At 56.3% G+C, this 19,904-nt stretch overlaps 1 protein-coding gene across 6 annotated transcripts in view; it reads left to right on the plus strand.

Annotated features, from left to right (window-relative positions):
• Positions 1 to 19,904, plus strand: part of SLC39A11 (solute carrier family 39 member 11) — a 412,593-nt gene that overhangs the window by 48,797 nt on the left and 343,892 nt on the right. For 4 of the 6 annotated variants that reach the window (XM_062216928.1, XM_062216934.1, XM_062216932.1 and 1 more), the window contains exons 1-3: positions 1 to 59; positions 2,901 to 3,019; positions 5,812 to 5,850. The exon at positions 1 to 59 is cut by the window's left edge and continues 27 nt beyond it. In XM_062216928.1, the coding sequence (XP_062072912.1) occupies positions 2,912 to 3,019; positions 5,812 to 5,850 (147 nt within the window). In that variant the 5' untranslated portion in view covers positions 1 to 59; positions 2,901 to 2,911. Of the gene's footprint in view, positions 60 to 1,792; positions 1,855 to 2,900; positions 3,020 to 5,811; positions 5,851 to 19,904 lie in introns of all 6 variants that reach the window. The other 2 variants (XM_062216929.1, XM_062216930.1) reach the window with 2 other exon arrangements.

Consider the following 19,904-nt stretch of genomic DNA (forward strand, 5'->3'; position numbering starts at 1 on the left):
GCCGGCCAGCGGGAGCCGGGGCCGATGGAAGTGCAGTGGGGGCTGGCCAGGGCACCCCAGTGAGTCGGCTTTTCTCTCCTTCCGCGCCTGTGGTTGGGCTGGGGGCCCGGGGTCCGGGGCCACCGGGGCGCGGAGAGGCAGCCACCCCCCCACCCCCCCGTGTGAGCAGGGTTTGCAGGAGCGGCGAGGCTTTGGCAGGTGGCAGAGGAGGGGGGGGGTGCCCCTCTCCAGGGTGAGCCCGAGGGCGGTCACGTGCCTTCGGGTCACAGCTCTGGGCCGGGGACCCTGCTCATTCATCCCCTCCCTGTGGGTGTGGGGGCTCCCGGGCTCCCTGGGAGCAGAGGCCGGTGCAGCTGGGGCTGCCCCGGGGCCCCTCCCACTCTTGACCCTGGCGGGGCCTCTGGGTATCCTGGGGCCGGTCTGGCCTGAGGTCCTGTGGCTCTAAGCCTTTCCCGGGTCGGCTGGGCCCAGCACCGCACTGTGTGTGAATGGGGTATGCTGGGGAAACTTTCTCCCTGGGGTCTGTCCGGACCTGAGTCTGCACCCTGTGTCTGGATCTGGCCCCCCCACCCCCCAGCCTGCAGTCAGGGCCCGCAGCCCCCAGCTCGGGAAGCTGACTCTTTGGAAGTGGAGCAACAGGTTTAAAAGGGGGAGGGGAAAAAACCCACAAAGAGGAATCCCTTGTCCTCTGGGGATGGCTGTGCTGAGTGTGGGGCGGCGCTGGTGTCTTGGAAGCCACGGTGTGCAGGGTAACTCAGCCCCTCACCCAGGAGGAGGTCAAGCCCACCGCGTAAGCTGCTTAGGGGGGCAGTGCCTGACGGTCCTTGCCTGGGCGCCGCTGGTCTCCTGTTAGAGAGAAGAAAGGTCTGTTCTCTCGGGACCTGTCCGAGAACTTCTGGGGCTCTGCCTGCCAGTGTCCCCCAGGGCAGGAGGCCTCACTCGCTGAGCTGGGTCTCGGGGAACTCGTGCCGGTCTCAGCCCGGTGCTTGCCACGTTTCAGCCTAGGAATCACCCGTGGTCCTGCGGCGGACCTGTGGGCTTCAAGGGGAACTAACTCTGCCACCCTCTGATTTAAAAAATTTATTTGAAAGGCAGAATTACAGAGCGAGGATAGGGGGAGAGAGAGAGAGACAGAGAGAGAGACAGAGAAAGGGAGAGATCTGATCTTCCGTCTGCTGGCTCACTACCCAGTGGCCGGAGTTGGGCCAGGCTGAAGCCAGGAGCCTGGAACTCCATCTGGGTCTCCCACGTGGGTGGCTGGGACCCAAGTACCTGGGCCGTCCACTGCTTCCCCAGACGCGTTAGCAGGGAGCTGGATCAGAAGTGGAGCTGCCGGGACTTGAATCCATGCTTACGTGGGATGCCGCTGTCACAGGCGGCACCTGCTAGCCTCACATCTCAGGTTTTCCAACACAGGATAAGCCGGGGCTCACCTGGGCGTCTTGGGGCTCATCTTCATCTGTCTGGACCGACAGCCTTCGCTGGGTTTGAACCTGACCGTGTTGCCAAGCCCCTTGGCATAAAGGCTGATCCGCTCTCCGCAGTGGTTTGCTTCCAGGAGCATCAGAGGCGGCATCTTTAGCTGTTGATGTGCAGGCCCAGGGCTGCTGGCTCCTCGGCTCTGGGGCCTGGCAGGGCCGAGCCCAGTGGGGTTGCGTCCAGCCCTGCGGGCGCTGGAAGGCCACAGGGGAGCTGAATGAGGCCTTTGAGACCAGGTCCCGAGCCCCAGTGTTTGTACCAGAACACAGAGCTCTTCAGCCACCGGCTTTCTCTGCCTTGTAACTTTCCACAGGGAAAGACCTGACTCCCTGGCGTTTCAGAGCTAGAATTTGCAACACGTTGGAGTCGGAGGAGGTGAGGAGGTTCCTCCGTGTTCAAGGGGGAGCTGAGATGAGGGATGGGCGCTTCCCTTTCTTGTCCTGGTGGGTGGGCCGCGGTCTCGCTTCCGTGTGCTGAGCTGGCCAGGAGAAATGCCATTCACGGACTTGTTTCCTTGTCCTTGCTGATGGCCCTGCCCAGGTAAGCTGGCCCTTTTCGGTCCAGCAAATATTTTTACAGGTGTAACAGAGCCCTCTTTTGCAGGGTTGCCAAACGTGAAAAAGTACTGGCCCTGTCTCAGGCAGCCAAGGCTCTGAAAGTTGACCACACACGGAGAGCCCCAAAGGTGTGCACTAGGGTGGGGGTGGGGGAGATCAGCAAAGCCTGCATGAAGTTGGCAGCAGGTGGGCCACAGGGGATGCTCTGGGCTCTGGCGGCTGGAGGTGTGGAAGCAGAGTGTTCTAGGAGAGACCGGCTGGGGCCGGTGGAAGGTGCCATAAAGAATTCAGTGGCCCTGGTGATCAGGACCCAGGTAGGGCAGGCATAAGGGAGAGACGGGAGCTTGGAAAGTCGGTGGGAGTATCGAAGGGCAGTTGGTGGGGTTGACCCTTTGGCCAGCTGTGGGAGCTGCCACCAGGAGCTAGTGCGGATGTGATGGGTGTTAGAGGGAAGGGCTTTGGAGAAGACTGGGGACAGAGGACAGGCAGGGGCAGGTGGGAGAGGCAGGATGTGCAGGGAAGACTGGCTCAGACCCCGGGGGTGCCGCCTTTCTCCGGGCTGGCTCAGCACTGCCTTTGTGCACCTTCTCTTCGGAACTGCTTTTCCATTTTGCAGCCTCTCTCTCGGGCTCCCCTGCTGTCTCTCTCTAGGGGTCCTTTCAGAGTTAGATGGTCTCTAACGCCCCAGGGACCGCGTGTGCCAGGCAATGGAGGCACGCTGGGGTGACCAGGCTGGACGGTGTGCAAGCCGCCAAGCCAGATGGAGGCGAGCTCAGGCTGGAGGGAGCGTCCGATGCGTCAGGGCACGCGCGTGCTGCTGAAAGGGACCCCCGGCAGCTGATCCTCTCGCTCCTCTGCACACAGCTGTATCCGGCATGCTCCACGGCCACGGCGCCGTGTCCCAGGCCTTGCTGGGCACCTTCTTTACCTGGGGGATGACGGCGGCAGGGGCGGCCCTCGTGTTCGTGTTCTCTAGCGGACAGGTGAGTTGCCTTGCTTCGGTTCTGGAAGACCGTGGGGACTCTGGCCAAGCTCTGAACCCACCCCACGCCATGGGGCAGGTGTGCAGACCCTTTAGTGCCCCTGGCTATACCGCCAGGTGGTGCTGGCGGTGGGGTTGTCTGCTGGCTTCTCGTTTGCCCCCCTCTCCCTGGGGAGGACGGGGGTCTGGTGTCCCCTCGCGCGTCTGACAACCCGACTTGGAGGGAATAAGAATGCCGAGCTCGTTGTTCAGCTCCCTGAGCCCCGCTGCCTGATTTCTGCCCTCTGCCTGCTTTCTTGCAGAGTGGGTACTCCTGCTTCTCTGTGCATGGCTGACAGAGAACATGGGTTTCAGATGTACCTGACCTCTCCGTGGCCTTGAGTTCGCCGAGATGATTGGAAAGATCTCGGGGGAAGGGAAGGAACCGTCTCCGTTTGCCTTTTACCCCATCTCCTGGACCTTTCATCTCCCCACCCTTGGAATGAATGCAGCAAGACCCACCTCCCTTTCCCCTGCAGGCCCCCACACCTGCCAACCCCAACCCTCGTGTATCCTCTACAAACCCACTTAGCCGTACCACCCCCTCGCTCACTCGCATAGCCCACATATGAGCCCCACCCTCCCTGCACCCCTGTGTCCCTGCACCACATTTCCGTACCCCGCTTAAACCCGCCACACTCCATACCCTGGTGTACCCCACACCCCGCACCTGTACACCGGAGACTCCTCTCTTCTCCAGCCCCGAGCTCCCTCAGTCCACAGGCCCAGAGCCACCCATGGGATGAGGGCACAGTCCCTGTGCTGTTTACCACCATAACCATAGAAACTGTAGGAGCGGCACACGGATAAGTGAAGATCTGTTTCGACACGCCCCGAGACGGATCTGGACACGCAGACACGTCTGGAAGTCGACAGGCAGGCCCTCTCGTGTCGGAGGCGGCATAGCAGGTGTAGATCTCAGTGCTTAGACCCCTACCTCCCGCAGCGCACTGTCCCCGTCCCCTCCCTTCCCGGGGGGTCTCAGAGCTGACTCATCCTCTCTGGGACTTTGGAACGTGGAGCACACAACCTGGAATCGCAGGTTCCCCGGGTCTGGGCGTGCAGCCTGGAGAAGTCAGATTCACAGAGACAGAGTGGGGTGGTTGCCAGCCCGACAGGAGAGGAGTGAGAAAGGAGGTGGTGGCGAACGGGTGCAGAGTTTCACTTGCGCAAGACTGGCCGGCCTCAGCGCTGTGTGCCTCCGGCTTGCACGGTGTGCGGGAAGTGCGGGAATGCCCTTCCGCCCAGAGGCTGAAGAACGGCCCGTTGTGTACACACCGCGTGGGGTTTGCCTGCTCAGCTGTCCGGGGCCACCAACAATGCTGCGTTTGAAACGCAAGGTGCACAGAGGAAGGTGCCTGTTTGATGAGCATGAGGCTTAGTTATTTCTCACAAATACCCGTGGAGTCAGTGCCCAGAGCAAGCGACAGAACCGTGTAGCCACTTCTGCCGTCTCCTCAGCTCCCTTCTAGAACCTGCCCTGACCCTCAGCCTCCTCCGGATTCCCATCTGTTTGTGTTCGTCCTCTCTTTAGATGGAGTAAACATGTAGGACGCGCTGGTCTCTGCCTGGCTGGTTTCACCCTGTTCGTTTTCCAGTTTTCCCGGGTATTCCATGCCCCTGCCTGCTTGTGAGATGTGTGTTCGCATTGGCCACGTGGCATTCTGTTATATGACCATTCCTCTTTATTAAATTTATTTTTACTTATTTGAAAGAATGAGAATGAGAGAGAGAGAGAAGGAGAGGGAGGGGAGAGAGAGAGAGAGAGAGAGAATGAATGAATGTTTCCCATTTACTAGTTCACATCCCAAATGCCCAAAACAGGGCTGGGCCACACTGAAGCCAGGAGTCTGGAGCTCCACCCTGGTCTCCCACTTGGTGGCAGGGATACCTGAACCGTCGTCTGCCGCCTTCCCAGCAGGAAGCTGGACTGGAAGTGGAGGAGTTAGGACTTGAACTGGCGCTCTGATATTGCTTGTGGGCCTCCCAAGTAGTGGCTTAACCCGCTGCACTGAAACGCAGGCCCCTGTGTGGCTGTCTTAATCGCTGTGAAGGTGTCCACTCTGACAGCTCACTTAGACCGTGCCTGCAGGCCTCCTGAGTGAGTGCTTTCGCTCTGCAAGAAGTCTTAGTCCCCTGCTGTCCTTGTGACCAGGGTGGGGATGCCCATTCTACCGTTGGTGGGAATTTGGATGGTTTTGAGTTTTGGGCTCTTATAAGTAATTCTGCTGTGCACACTTCTGTGTGTGTGTTTGGTGAGCCCAAGCTTGCACGTCCATTGTTGTTCAAAAGTGGCGTGGGCTGTGGTCACCTCTCGCTGGTGCCATCAAAAGTTTTCCAGAGCGGTCGCGCCAGTTTGCATCCCCACAAGTGAGGGTCTTGGTTGTTCTAGAAGCTCCATGGCAGCACCTGGTCATTTCCATCAAGAGGTAGAGAAGACCAGCTACTTCCTAAAGGTTTATGCCTGTGTGATTTTCAGGGAGCTAGAGCCGAGTCAGGGGCAACACATGGGTCAGTGCAAGCCCAGCACGTGGGAAGAATGGAAGTTTAAAAACAATCTGCCCCTTCCCTCCTTCCCCTGCCCCTCACCCCCCAGCCCTGGCTCTGACCCCATTGTGAAAACTCAGGTGTTGACAAGCTCCGGAGTGGGCCAGGCCATGTGCCTGAGGCTCTCTCGGGCCTGGGTCTCCTCTGGTCGGAGGAAGCCTCATCTGTGGTCCCTCAGAAACTGAAGCGTCTTGTTTTCATTTTCAGAGGCGGATCTTAGATGGAAGCCTTGGCTTTGCTGCAGGGGTAAGTAGCACACAGCACGAGAAATGTCACACGGAGACACGTCTGTTCTGGCATTTCTCTGCCAAGGGCCCTCCCCGGCCTCTGCCCACGTGACCCAGCTGCCTCGCCGTGTGCTTTCCAGAGGAGGACAGCTCCCTGAGGTCGCAGCCGTCTCCGTTTCCCCGCGTGCTGAACGCTCCTGCCTACGTAAGGGAAGGAGGCATCTGGGCTGCAGAACTCGTGAAACGAGATGCCTCGGAGAGGCTGAGCAGGGCTGGTCGATACAGGGTCAGCGCTAACTCAATATTCTCTCTCGTCTTCCCCTTAGAAGACTTTTTATTATAGACATTTTTTTTTTTTAAGATTTATTTATTCATTTGGAAGTCAGAGTTACACAGAGAGAGGAGAGGCAGAGAGAGAGAGAGAGAAGTCTTCCATCCGATGGTTCACTCCCCAGTAGGCCTCAACAGCTGGAGCTGAGCCAATCTAAAGCCAGGAGCCGGCCGGCGCCGTGGCTCAACAGGCTAATCCTCTGCCTTGTGGCGCCGGCACACCGGGTTCTAGTCCCGGTCGGGGCGCCGGATTCTATCCCAGTTGCCCCTCTTCCAGTCCAGCTCTCTGCTATGGCCCGGGAAGGCAGTGGAGGATGGCCCAAGTCCTTGGGCCCTGCACCTGCATGGGAGACCAGGAGAAGCACCTGGCTCCTGGCTTCAGATCAGCGAGATGCACCGGCCACAGCGGCCATTGGAGGGTGAACCAACGGCAAAAGGAAGACCTTTCTCTCTGTCTCTCTCTCTCTCACTATCCACTCTGCCTGTCAAAAAAAAAAAAAAAAAAAAGCCAGGAGCCAGGAGCTTCTTCCGGGTCTCCCATGTAGGTGCAGGGGCCCAAGGACTTGGACCATCTTCTGCTGCTTTCCCAGGCCATAGCAGAGAGTTGGATAGGAAGTGCAGCAGCCGGGACTCGAACCAGTGCCCATACAGGATGCCGGCACTGCAGGCCAGGGCGTTAACCCGCTATAGAATTGTTTAAACAAGTGGAGAGAATCCTCTGGTGCATCCCAGGTTCCCCTCATTCAACTGCAATCATTCAATATTTATTTATTTATTTGAGAGAGAGAGAGAGAGAGAGAGGGAGGGAGGGAGGGAGGGAGGGAGGGAGAGAAGTGTCCTCCATCCACTCATTCGCTCTCTGCTGTCCCTAACAGCTGGAGTAGGGCTAGGCTGGAGCCAGGAGACTGGAACCAGATCCGGGTCTCTCACATGTGTGGCAGGAAGCCAGGGACCGAGTCGTCATCTGCACCCTCCCCGGGCGCACAGTGGAAGGGGGACTTGGCCGCAGCCACTCTGACATGGGATGAGGGTGTCCCCAGTGGCCTCTCAACCATCACACCAGACGCCTGCCCCGCTGGCTTCCTTCATTCTTGGCGTTTCCCTACGCTCATTACGTTTGTCACCTTCCAGTCTTCTTAGGGGGCTGTAATAGTTTGTAAAAGCAAATCCTGGACATCGTGTTTTGTCTTCCGTAAGTTTAATACACATCCTAAATGCTGTGACTTTTAAAAAAAACATTATCACCACGTTAGTGTCACGCCTAACGAGATTAACACAATTGCTTCTTCTGATCCAGCGCCCAGTACGCGATTGAATTTCCTCCCCGTTTTCAGAGGGGTGGTCTGGGGTGGCTTTGCCAGAATCCGGATGCAAACAGGATTTTCACGCTGAGCCTGTTTGCTGGTTGTTTACTTTTATTGCATTCTTCAGCAGTCCTGTTGGCTTTTCACACCAGTCATTGGTCGGAGGACCACGGTCACTTGTGTCTAGAATGTTCCGCAGGCTGCATTGGCTGATTGCTTCCTGGTGGTGCTGTATAGCTCGTTCCATGGTCCTGCGCAGCTCCTGGAAGCTGGGAGTTGGAGCAGGAGTGCTGGTTCGTTCAGATTTCACTTCTCAGGCATGGCTGTGTCGTAGCGTGAATTCCAATGCGTCAGTTCTGGCAGAAGGCACACGCCACGTGGTTTTCCTCTCCACCCCGCCCCCCATTTAAAATGTTTGTTTATTTATTTGAGAGGCAGAAAAATAGAGAAAGGCAGAGCTCCTCCCTGCTGGTTCACTTCCCAGTGCCTGTAACGGCTGGGGCTGAGTGGGGCCAAAGCCGAGGCCAGCAGCTCAGTCCAGGTCTCCCGTGTGGGTGACGAGAGCCTCCCAGGGTCGGCATTTGCAGGCAGCAGGAGTCAGGAGGGAGGGGGGTGTGGAAGCCAAGCGGTGCGCTGTGTCACGTGGGTCTCCTGCCTGGAGGCCAGACGCCCGCTCCTGTGGTTTTGTGTTTTAGTTGCTTAGGGTTTGGTGGTTTTCCCACTTTTGTCGTCCTGTGAGCTGGAAGGGCTGGTGTGGGAGAAGGGCCTCCCCGCAGCCATCCAGGTCGGCAGCTGTCACGTGGGGGCCTTTGTTCCTCCAGGAGAAGGTGGGGCAGCACCCGGTGAGCTGCACCGAGGGCATTAACAAAGCCAGTTTCCAGATCCTCCGATCACCTGTGTTCTCTTTCCTAAAACAGCTCTGCCAGAGAATGTTCTGGAAGTTGCTTCTCCCTTCCCATCTCCCCTTGCACAGGTGCTCTCTCCCACCTTGCACAAGGAGGACACACTCTTGCGTGTTAACCTTAACTCTGGGTGGCGACATTTCCAGACAGAGGAGAGGGACCCTTGGAACGTTAGTGCCCCTGTGCAGGAACTGAAGGATCCTAAGCACCAATGGGCCAGGGCAAAGCCTTGAGCATTTCAGGGGTGTCCTGGACTCTGAAGGTGGTGCTGGCCCGATTGTTAGCAGGGCGCCTTGACGGCTACAAAGTCACTTTCCGTGAACGACCACTCTGGGATTCGGGCCCTGCTTGTGACTGGAAGACTTCAAAGAGCAGAATTACAGTATTGTTGTTTTTTTTTTTTTTTTTTTTTTTTTAATTTGACAGACAGTGAAGAGACAGCGAAAGGCCTTCCTTCTGCTGGTTCACCCCCTAAATGGCTGCCACGGCTGGCGCTGTGCTGATCCAAAGCCAGGAGCCAGGTGCCTCTTCCTGGTCTCCCATGCGGGTGCAGGGGCCCAAGCACTTGGGCCATCCTCCACTGCCCTCCCGGGCCACAGCAGAGAGCTGGACTGGAAGAGGAGCAGCCGGGACTAGAACCCGGCACGCATATGGGATGCCGGCGCCACAGGTGGAGGATTAACCAAGTGAGCCACGGCGCCGGCCCCCCAGAGTTACAGTATTGTAACACAGTATCTTCCCTCCCCACCTCATCTATGAAAATATATTTTCTCTTTGTATATGGTAATAAAAAGAAAAATAGGACTAAAGTTAGTGCTTAGCCTTGTTTTGTTTTTTGACAGGCAGAGTGGACAGTGAGAGAGAGACAGAGAGAAAGGTCTTCCTTTGCCGTTGGTTCACCCTCCAGTGGCCGCCGCGGTAGCGTGCTGCGGCCGGCGCACCGCACTGATCCGATGGCAGGAGCCAGGTGCTTCTCCTGGTCTCCCATGGGGTGCAGAGCCCAAGCACTTGGGCCATCCTCCACTGCACTCCCTGGCCACAGCAGAGGGGCAACCGGGACAGAATCCGGTGCCCTGACCGGGACTAGAACCCGGTGTGCTGGAGCCGCAAGGCGGAGGATTAGCCTGTTGAGCCACGGCGCCGGCTGCCTTGTCTTGTTCTAGCAGTGACTACTGCTGGTAGATGAATGATTTGAAAAAACACAAGAAAAAAAGCCCCTGTCGAGGGGGACAAATTTATTTTCAGGAATAGTTTACTTCCTAATGTCTAATAATTACAGTATACCTTGAGTTTGTGTTGTTGTGAATCTGCTCTGTGAGTAACAGTCGTAGTGGGAAATCAATCCAGGAAGTTATTGTTTAAGCATGTACAGCCCCAAGCTCACAGGAAGTCTTTAAAAATTCCATTGAAATGTATATGGATACTTATGCGGTGAAATATGATCATGAAATCAATAATGAGGTTGTCTAGCATGAACCATAAGTTGCTTTAGGATAAAATTCCATGGAGAGAGATCATTGAAATATAAGCCAACGAGGAACAAAAAGCAATGATATAATTTTTAACTCTCAGAGAATCTCCTCGTGATGCATTTATTTTTGTGTAGGCAGAATTTAACACAAACAGCAGAGTGTGTAGAAGACGTGCTGCCTAGTTTATGGATCCTAGTTGTGAAGTGGATACTGACGGGAATACAGTGCCTGTGGTATTTAAATTCTCGATATATTGAAGACTGGCGAGAGCGTCGTTTAAGCCAGTCAGTATTTGGATGCTGGGAGTCACAGGTGTTTAAACTTAAGGTGAAAGCGTTTTACGTGTCGGCTTACACGCGCGTGGAGGGGACTTCGTTTTTCAAAGTCCGAAAGGCTCCCTTCTGCGCTGTGTTGCGTCCGCTTCTGACCTGGGAGGCTCTGGTCAAAAGCTGCCGCAGGGGTGGGCGCTGTTGCACAGTGGCTGAGCCACCGCCTGGGCTGCCTGAAGCCCCCAGAGTGTCTGGGGTTGAGTCCTCTGCTTCTGATCCAGCTTCCTCCTCCGCACCCGGGAGGCAGCGGGGACGGCCCAGGTGCTTGAGTCCCTGCCACGCACGTGGAAAGCCAGGACAGAGTTCCTGGTTCCTGGCTTCAGCCCGGCCCGGCCCCACGACTGCGGGCACTGGGGAGTGAACCAGCAGGTGGAAGATCTCTGTCTGTCTTTCTGAAAGAAACAGATATCAAACAGATAAAAATGCATAAATGAACATTAAAAACATCATTGCAAGATTTATGTAGCAAAAGAAAATAAACCAATGGAACAGGGAAGGAAGCCAACAAAGCAGTGTATAATTGTCTTCAGGATATGTGAGAACGAATTTTAGGTGACAACATGGAGACTGAAGATACACTTTTCTCAACAACAACAAAACCATGAGATCAGTTTGCTAGTGTGTTTACTTAACTGTGAAGGTGTAAAATAGATCCAGTTGTGATCTTTGAAGCCATTGGTAGAGGAAGCGTGTCTGAAAGTTACGGAACACCAGCCGTTTGCTGCTCAGCACTGCTGTTGAATGGGGCTGGTTGTTCAGAGGAGTCCCTGGCAGGTGCCAGGAAACACAGAGCACAGTAGAACAGGATGTGCGTGCTGATTGGAGCTCGGATCCAGGGGACCTCAGCGACACTGATGACTAGGGGTGGGTTCTCGTACTTGCTCCCAGGTGAGGGAGAGACAGCGCACAGGCGGCACGAGCTCTTACAACTGCTATGAACTTTCTTTTCTTTTTAAAGGTTTATTTATTTACTTGAAAGTCAGAGTTACACAGAGAGAGAAAGAGGCACAGAGTGAGAGAGAGGTCTTCCATCCACTGGCTCACTCCCCAGTTGGCCACAGCGGCTGGAGCTGCGCTGATTCGAAGCCAGGAGCCAGGAGCTTCCTCTGGGTCTTCCCACGTGGGTGCAGGGGCCCAAGGACTTGGGCCATCTTCTACGGCTTTCTCAGGCCATAGCAGAGAGCTGGATCGGAAGTGGAGCAGCCGGGACTTGAACTGGTGCCCATGTGGGATGCTGGCACCGCAGATGGCAGCTTTGCCTGCTATGCCACAGCGCCGGCCCCACAACTGCTATGGACTTTCAGTCACAGGTGAGTCTTCAGAGCAGCGGCAATTGCTTGTTCTTTTCATGGGGTGATCGACACGTGGCAGACCTGCTGGCTCACACAGTGGTTCTAACCCAGGGCTCATTTTGCCTCCTAGGAGCCAGCTGGCATGTTTGGCTGTCACAGCCTGGTGGGTAGAGGCTGGGGGGCCACGAAGCATCCTCTGATGCTCGGGGCAGGATGTGGCACGGCCACAAAGGATTCTCTAGCCCCATGTGTCGGCAGGGCCAAGGCCGAGAAACCCTGGCCTGGGCCTGGATCACCTCTGGCCGCAGAGTGGAGTTGTAAACATTCAGATGGAAACTTTTTTTTTTTTTTCTTTTAAAGTGAGCAGTCTCCTCGCCTCTGCCCCTCGCTCTTCAGAGGTCGCCCCCACCAGTGCCGAGCGTGCGTCCTCCCAGAAGTTTCATTGTGCACAGCCACAGTATCAGCACAGGGTGGGCACCGCGGTGCCAGGCACCCTAAGGGCTTCGCCTCTTCACCCCAGCTCTGAGATGCTTGGAGTACATGTGGTGGAAAAGGCAGAGCATGGCGGGGGCGGGGCGGGGGGCGGTTGCCTGGGGCTACACGGCACCCACCGCGCGTGTTGCGTGGTTTTGCGTGCCACTGTTGGTGCTCACACGTGTGTGTGTGCAGAATGCTACCATCTACCCAAACAAGGCTTTCTGTGCGATTCCCAGAACAAAGGATAAGAGTGTTTTAAATGTGCCAAGCAATCTATTTCATAGTTTTTTTTTTTTCCCCCCCTCATTAGCAGGGCCTTGGATGTGTGAATCCTATCTTCTTAAACGACTCTTCTTGGCATTTGCCTAATTTTCTCATAACTCCTTAAAATCACTCTCCAAGTTTCTTGTCATCATTTTCTCAACACTTGTGTCTGGCCTTGATTTTTTTTTTTTGCCTGAGGTATGAACTTAATAGGGAGAACTGTTACCATTGAAAGAAAAATAATCCCTTATTAGAATACTAGCGTAATATAGCTTAAAAGCTGGAAAAGACCTTGGGTAATTATAAAGCCTAGCATTTATTGAGTGCTAAGTAGGTACACGACCTCCATCATCTAATTGAACTTTCACAGCTGTTCTCCGAGGTGTGCAAGCTTCCCCCCGCACCCCCTGCAGGCCCAGCGAGCGTGAGTGAGTGGTTCACTGTTGCACAGGGGGCCGAGCCCGGATTTGAACCTGCAGTCATACTGTAGCACTCCCAGTCTTGGACCGCCTAGCTGCCGTCTGGTCTGGCTGCCTCTGCTTAGAGACAGATAAGTCCCAGGAGAGCGAGTTGCCCCACAGTGGCAGAGCTCGGAGCAAACCCAGAGAAGGCCGGGGCTTCCAGGACCGAGCTGAGTGGCCGTGGGCAGGCTGCTTTCTGGACCCCGGTTCACTCTGCGGAGAAAGAGGACGTGGGTCTGGCCAGGGCACCGACGGCTTCTTGACCCTCCAGTGCTTAAAGGGGTAGAGTGTGGCAAAGGCTTGTACCAACGCTGCGAGGTGGGCCGGTTAGGTTTTGGTTCTACTCAGGGGCTACGATTTCACGCTGAGCTTCTCATGTTGACTGAAGATCTTTTCTCATGAGCGTGGCTGAGCGTGGCGGCTTGCCATTTTCATCATCGTCTCCGCCCTGGCTGTGGTGTGTGTCTCTGGTGATGGCTTGAACCAGCGAGGGATCTCCGCACCAGTGCGTGTTCCGCCCCGAGGAGGAAGCAGCTATGTGGAGTCACCGTGGCCGTGAGGCTGTAGAAGAGAAAGCAGCCTGCCCGGGGAGAAACTTCACTTCTAGGCAGGGAAAGGCGATTTAATACCCATTATCCCACAGGGAGCTGGTCTCTGGGGAAGACCGTTTCCTTAAGGAGACTGGCGGGCCGGCTTTGGGGCTGCAGGTGGTGAGCCATGTTTTCCCCACGCCACCGGCTCTCTGTTGGGCGTTAACGATGCTTTCCAAGGATGGCCCTGAGTCCGGAGGGTCATGGGGAGCAGCTGTTTCCCATTTCCGTGGAGAACTGGGTGGGAGAAGGGGGCTCCCGCTGCAGCTTGATGGGCGCGGGGAGGTTTCAGCCAGGGCCCTGGGGAGGTTTATTCCCCAGTAAAGAGCAGAGGTGGAGGGCCCAGGAGAGGGAGCGGCTGCAGGAGTGGCTCTCCCGCGATCCCACTCTGTAAACCGTGGGCTGTGTGGGTCCTGGAGTGGGAGAGGTAATGCTGCTTCCTTGTCTCCCTCCTCCCACGCGAGAGGGAGGGAAGCCCAACCGAGCCTGGCGGAAACTTTTCACGGAGTTGGAAGGTGAGGGCTCTTGGAGCACAGTGAGATGGGCGGGACCACAGTGCCACAGAACGCCGTGGAAGGAAGGAGGACGCTCTTGGGCCCTGCTGAGACCCTCTCCAAGGTCACTGCCATGGTCTGCTTCTCTGAGCTGAGACTTCCCCCTCCGGAGGCGGGGGAACACTGAGAGCCCCTGGGGATGGCGGCCTCCCTGGGATGAGGGGGACAGGGCCAGAGGATGCTTGGAGTTAGTGCACATCCCATTCCAGCATCACTCGGACTGGGCAGCTCACCTCTGAGGCGCTGCCCCTTTAAATTGGTTTTTTTTTTTTTTTTTTTTTTTTTGGACAGGCAGAGTGGACAGTGAGAGAGAGAGACAGAGAGAAAGGACTTCCTTTGCCGTTGGTTCACCCTCCAATGGCTGCTGCGGCCGGCGCACTGTGGCCTGTGCACCGCGCTGATCCGAAGGCAGGAGCCAGGTGCTTCTCCTGGTCTCCCATGCAGGTGCAGGGCCCAAGCACTTGGGCCATCCTCCACTACCTTCCCGGGCCACAGCAAAGAGCTGGACTGGAAGAGGGGCAACCGGGACAGAATCTGGCGCCCTGACCGGGACTAGAACCCAGTGTGCCGGCGCCGCAAGGCGGAGGGTTAGCCTGTTAAGCCATGGCGCCGGCCTAAATTGGCTTTTTAAGGACTGGGGAGCCTGGGAGCCCGGGGGACTCTTAGATTCCTGTCCCTGCAGGTTTTGCTGTCCTGCACTGGGATGCAATGACCAGGGATGTGGCCCTGGTTGTCTGTCTCTGGGCTAAGGTACCCGTAGGGAGGCACCCAGCGAGGAGACCGAGAGGTGTGTGAGCGTGGCTTGTGGGACTGTGCGCTGCCCACTGGGGGTCCCCAGCTGAGTGTGCAGCTGTGTGTGCAGGGGGTGTGGGGGGAGGGGTCCTTCTCCCACTGTTACAGCCTCGTTCCAGGGCCCGTGGCACGGGCCTCCCGGGACACCTGCCGCTTCTGTCTCGCTGGCTTCCGTAGAGCGATGCTGGGACCCTTAGGGTTTGCACGATGAGGCTTTGAGCACTTTATTTTTAAAGATTTCCAACAGGAAAACGCGGCGTCTCGGCTGAGGCGACTGTTTTCAGACCAAGCTCAGCCCTGGGCACTCGCGGGGGAGACCAGCCAGACTTCCGGCTCAGCGCCCCGGCCCCCCAGCACTGGTGGTTTTCGTGGGCTCGAGGGCGCTGCGGTGACAGCTCTGTCTCCTGCCCCTGGCCCCATCGTGTGTGGCTGTGCCCTCCCCACCCAGGACTTCCTGGCTCCTGATGGGCACGGGCGGGAGAGCCGAGTCTTGGTGCAGGGAGAGGGGGTGGCGAGGTGAGGAGGGAGGGAGGAGAAAGCGAGGCAGAGCGTGCAGGGAGGTGACGGACTGTTATTGGTAGTAGTATTACCGTATTTTTCCCCCTTTCAGTTCCACGCTTAAGACTTCCAGTACCGTTCTGCACAGTGTGGGGGGGACGGTACCTCTCACCTCTGTGGTGCTGCAGAGTAACAGCCGTTGTCTTGGCGGGAGAGCCCCTGTGCGCGTGCTCGCCCCGCTGAGCCAGGGCCGCCGGTCACCTCCCTTCGCCGGCCTCTCGCTGTCCTCTCTCCCTGCTTCCCCAGCGTCACACTGAGGCTGCTGGAGCCAGCGGGCCATGCTTCCGCCTCCGCTGCCGGGGCCTGCTTTCCCCCTTCCGGCTTCCCCTGAGGGCCTGGGCCTGCCACACGGATGTTGCCCAACGTCACAATGGTTCGGCTTCACAGGGAAGCAGAAGCGGCAGGTGTGCCGTGGGAACCGAACTGTAGCATTGGAATTCCCTCCCTCCTCCAGCCAGCGGGGTGCAGCGTGGTGCCCTTGCGCCCTGCCGGGTGGGGGTGCAGTGTGGCGCCCTTGTGCTCTGCTGGGTGGGGGCAGCAGCTGCAGCTCCCCGTCAGCCCCACCGTCACCCAGGGAACAACCCCCACCCTGTGCTGGGCTGTGTCGCTGGGGGTTCTTGGGCACAGGCATTCAATCAATCACATGAGATATTTGGCGCTTCATTATAAAACCATCTCTGTGTTGGATGCTTTTGCCCCAACCTAGGCTAGTGTGAGTGTTCTGAGCGTGTTTAAGGTAGGTGAGGTTATGTGTAGTCAGTGCATTTTTGACTTAGGATATTTCTTTTTTCTTTATTTTGACAGGCAGAGTTAGAGAGACAGAGAGAAAGGTCTTCCTTTCCGTTGGTTCACCCCCCCCCCCCCATGGCCGCTACGGCCGGCGTGCTGTGCTGATCTGAAGCCAGGAGCCAGGTGCTTCTCCTGGTCTCCCATGGGGTGCAGGGCCCAAGCACTTGGGCCATCCTCCACTGCCTTCCTGGGCCACAGCAGAGAGCTGGACTGGAAGAGGAGCAACCGGGACAGAAGCTGGTGTCCCAACCAGGACTGGAACTTGGGGTGCTGGCGCCGCAGGCGGAGGATTAGCCACGTGAGCCGCGGCGCCGGCCAACTTAGGCTATTTCAACTTATCAGACTTTACCCCGTTGTAAGTCGAGGAGCAGCTGTGTAGGTAGGATCAGAGCGTTCTCCTTGGGGACATCAGGATCAGAGCGTTCTCCTTGGGGACATCGGGATCAGAGCGTTCTCCTTGGGGACATCGGGATCAGAGCGTTCTCCTTGGGGACATCAGGATCAGAGCGTTCTCCTTGGGGACATCGGGATCAGAGCGTTCTCCTTGGGGACATCGGGATCAGAGCGTTCTCCTTGGGGACATCAGGATCAGAGCGTTCTCCTTGGGGACATCAGGATCAGAGCGTTCTCCTTGGGGACATCAGGATCAGAGCGTTCTCCTTGGGGACATCAGGATCAGAGCGTTCTCCTTGGGGACATCGGGATCAGAGCGTTCTCCTTGGGGACGTCTGTTCTTTCTTTGGGGCATTCTTCCCTCTGTCTTTGAGGAGCGGGTGTGGACAGAAGTTAGAAGAGGGGCCCTAAAGAGTCAGTTTCAACAGTCGGATGTGGGATGGGGTGGGTGTTTGGCACAGCAGTTAAACTGCCTCTTGGGAAGCCCACATCCCACACTGGAGGGCCTGAGTTCCAGTCCCAGCTCTGCTCCCAATTCCAGCTTCCTGGGAGGCAGCAGATGGTGACTCCAGTCGTTGGATCACCACCACCCACGTGGGAGACCCAGGTCTGACTCCTGGCTTCAGCTTGGCCCAGCCCTGGCTGTTGCAGGCATTTGGGGAGTGACCCAGTGGATAGGAGATCTCTCTGTCTCTGTGTCTTTCAAATGAATAAAACAAATGAAAAAAAAAAAAATTAAAAAGCTGGATCCAGAGTGGAGCAGCCGAGACCCACACCGTGCCAGCCCCTGAAACGATGCACGTGGCAGGATGCGTTCTGTGGGTGGCGGGAATGTGAGCAGCCCGAGCCAGAGCCATCAGACCCCAGCTGTTGGCCGAGAGCCGGGGCTGGGGGCTCAGAGTGCTCCTGGGCTGGGCTGTTGGGTGTTTCCAAGTGGGTGCCTTCCTGGGGGCTGCCCGATGTGACGGAGCCTCTGAAGGGGAGCCTGGCGTTTGCTCAGGAAGTCAGCGCTGCTGCCCCTCCTCTGCTGGGCATTTGAAGAATCTTTGGGGGGTGGCTTGGCAGGGAAGCGCTGTGAAGTTTCTGGACCCTTTTGCTCCGTCCTCTGTGTTACACAGGCACAGGGTCTCGGGACAGATGGCCCAGAGCTGAGGTGTGCAGTTTGAGATTGTGAAAGGAAATGGGGTTTCCCAGCTCAGCCGTTAGCATCCATGTTCCAGCAGAGTGAGCTAACCTGGCCTGAAGCGCCGGCATCCCATATGGGCACCGGTTCTAGTCCCAGCTATTCCTCTTCCAACCCAACTCTCTGCTGTGGCCTGGGAAAGCAGTGGAGGATGGCCCAAGTCCTTGGGCCCCTGCACCCGCGTGGGAGACCCAGAGGAGGCTCCTGGTCCCTGGCTTTCGATCGGTGCAGCTCTGGCTATTGCAGCCAGTTGGGGAGTGAATCATTGGATGGAAGACACCTCTCTCTCTCTCTCTCTCTCTCTCTCTCTCTCTCTCTCTCTGCCTCTCCTCTCTCTGTGTAACTTTGACTTTCAAATAAATAAATAACTCTTTAAAAATAAACATAAACACAAAAACCAGTGCCCTGGTGGGTACATCCTGGACTGGTTACGTCAGAATCTGGTGATATAGGTAGGGAGGCACGAGGTGGAACATGGCACCCATATTTAGAGCTCCTTGGCTGATTGCCAAGACTCCTTTTTAAAAATTTTTTAATTTTTATTTTTTGACAGCAGAGTTAGACAGTGAGAGAGAGAGACAGAGAGAAAGGTCTTCCTTCTGTTGGTTCACCGGCGCTGCACCTATCTGAAGCCAGGAGCCAGGTGCTTCCTCCTGGTCTCCCATGTGGGTGCAGGGCCCCAAGCACTTGGGCCATCCTCCACTGCCCTCCCGGGCCACAGCAGAGAGCTGGCCTGGAAGAGGTGCAACTGGGACTAGAACCCAGTGTGCCAGCGTCGCAGGCAGAGGATTAGCCTAGTGAGCCACGGCGCCGTTCCAAGACTCCTTTTAAAGACTTCCTGGGGCCGTGGTGCTAAGAATCCAGCGAATCAGTACTCAGGGGTTGGGGCGAGAAGGGCACCGGGGGTGAACAAAGAGCCTTGGAACTTGGACTAGGGGAAGCCCAGGAGGGGGCGCTGCCTCTGGGCTCCAGCTGCAGACTGCGTGACAACGCACCACATGCTTAGCCTTGGCTCCCAGGACTGGTGGATCTTGACCCGACCTGTGGGAGGGGCAGATGCTGATCGTTTTCCAGCCGGTCAGGCGATACTGGACAGGTGCTTCCTTTGGGTCCTTGGCTCTTGTGAAAAGAAAGATGGGAGGCAGGCCCTTTCCTGCTAGGCAATCTTGAGGTTGAGTTTAGACTCCCCCTTGGTGCGCAGACCTTGTTGGATCCCATGCTGTGTCTGAAAAATCTCGGCGTGGCCGGAACTTGGAGGAGTCATCGCCCGGTGTCCCTCTGCCATCAGACAGGGCCCATGCCCCCTGCATCCAGACAGATGGTGGGGGTAGAGATTGTCCCCCGAGATTTGTGAAGCAAGACTTTACACTCTTTTTTGGTAACCTAATTGAGTGTTTAGCTAGCTCGTTAAGAAACTTTTCTGATCTAAATGTCTTTTGCTGCAATTTAAATAATGGAAGAGCTGACCTTATATATATATAATTTATAAATTAATATATAATTAATATTATATTATATTAATTTAACATTATATATTATATATATTATATATATATTATATATGTATATATATTTCATGCGTCTCAGTACCAGTCACAGTCAAAAGCATTTATGGAGTGTTGGTTTTTCTCACACGTACTTTGGAGTGCCAGGGGTCAGAGTTAGTGTAAGCTTAGTTGTGTCCTTTAGCCGTTGCACGTCAGCACCACATTTATGCCCGTTATTCATACCAGTGCTTTGTAGAGCGGCTGCTGGATCGCGCGCGTATTACTGCTTTTCAGCATCGGCTTGCACACACAGGGGAGAAGAGCCAGCAATCAAAGCGTCGTCCAGGGCCTGTGTAATTTCAGAAACGGTGAGGCGTGCATTCTGTCTTCAGAATAACCAACCAGTCATTGTCCTCTTCCTTGGAGAATGGCGACGCAGAATGTGGGAGCAGGGAGAGAGTTCTCTTAAGGCCCACCCCCCAGCCTTGCAGCGAGCACCTACTGTGTGCAGGTGCACCTACTGTGTGAGGGAGCAACCGCGAAGAAGCAAGATGTAGTCCTCCCTGCAGGGGATTCAGGGTCACGGTCACCTGTCGTCAGGAGACCGTCAGCATGTGGTGGTACAGACGGGAGTGAACAAAGGATGCTGGGTATGCAGGTCCAGACCTGGCTATGGTTGGGGAGTTAGGGAGGACGCTGTAGGTGAGCTCGAAGGGGATGGAGCTAGGGAGGGCGCCGTAGATGGAGCTCGAAGGGGATGCATGGGTTGAGTTTGACAGAGAGGGAGGGAAGGAGATGAGTTATGGAGGGAGGGATGGGAAATCGAAGGAGTGGTGATGGGTTTGGCAGGGAGAAGCAGGTTGGGCTTCTGCCATGGACCGCCTGGGGTTTGTGGA

The sequence above is a fragment of the Lepus europaeus genome, chromosome 18 (genome assembly GCF_033115175.1).
Source record: "Lepus europaeus isolate LE1 chromosome 18, mLepTim1.pri, whole genome shotgun sequence".
Lineage (NCBI taxonomy): Eukaryota > Metazoa > Chordata > Mammalia > Lagomorpha > Leporidae > Lepus > Lepus europaeus.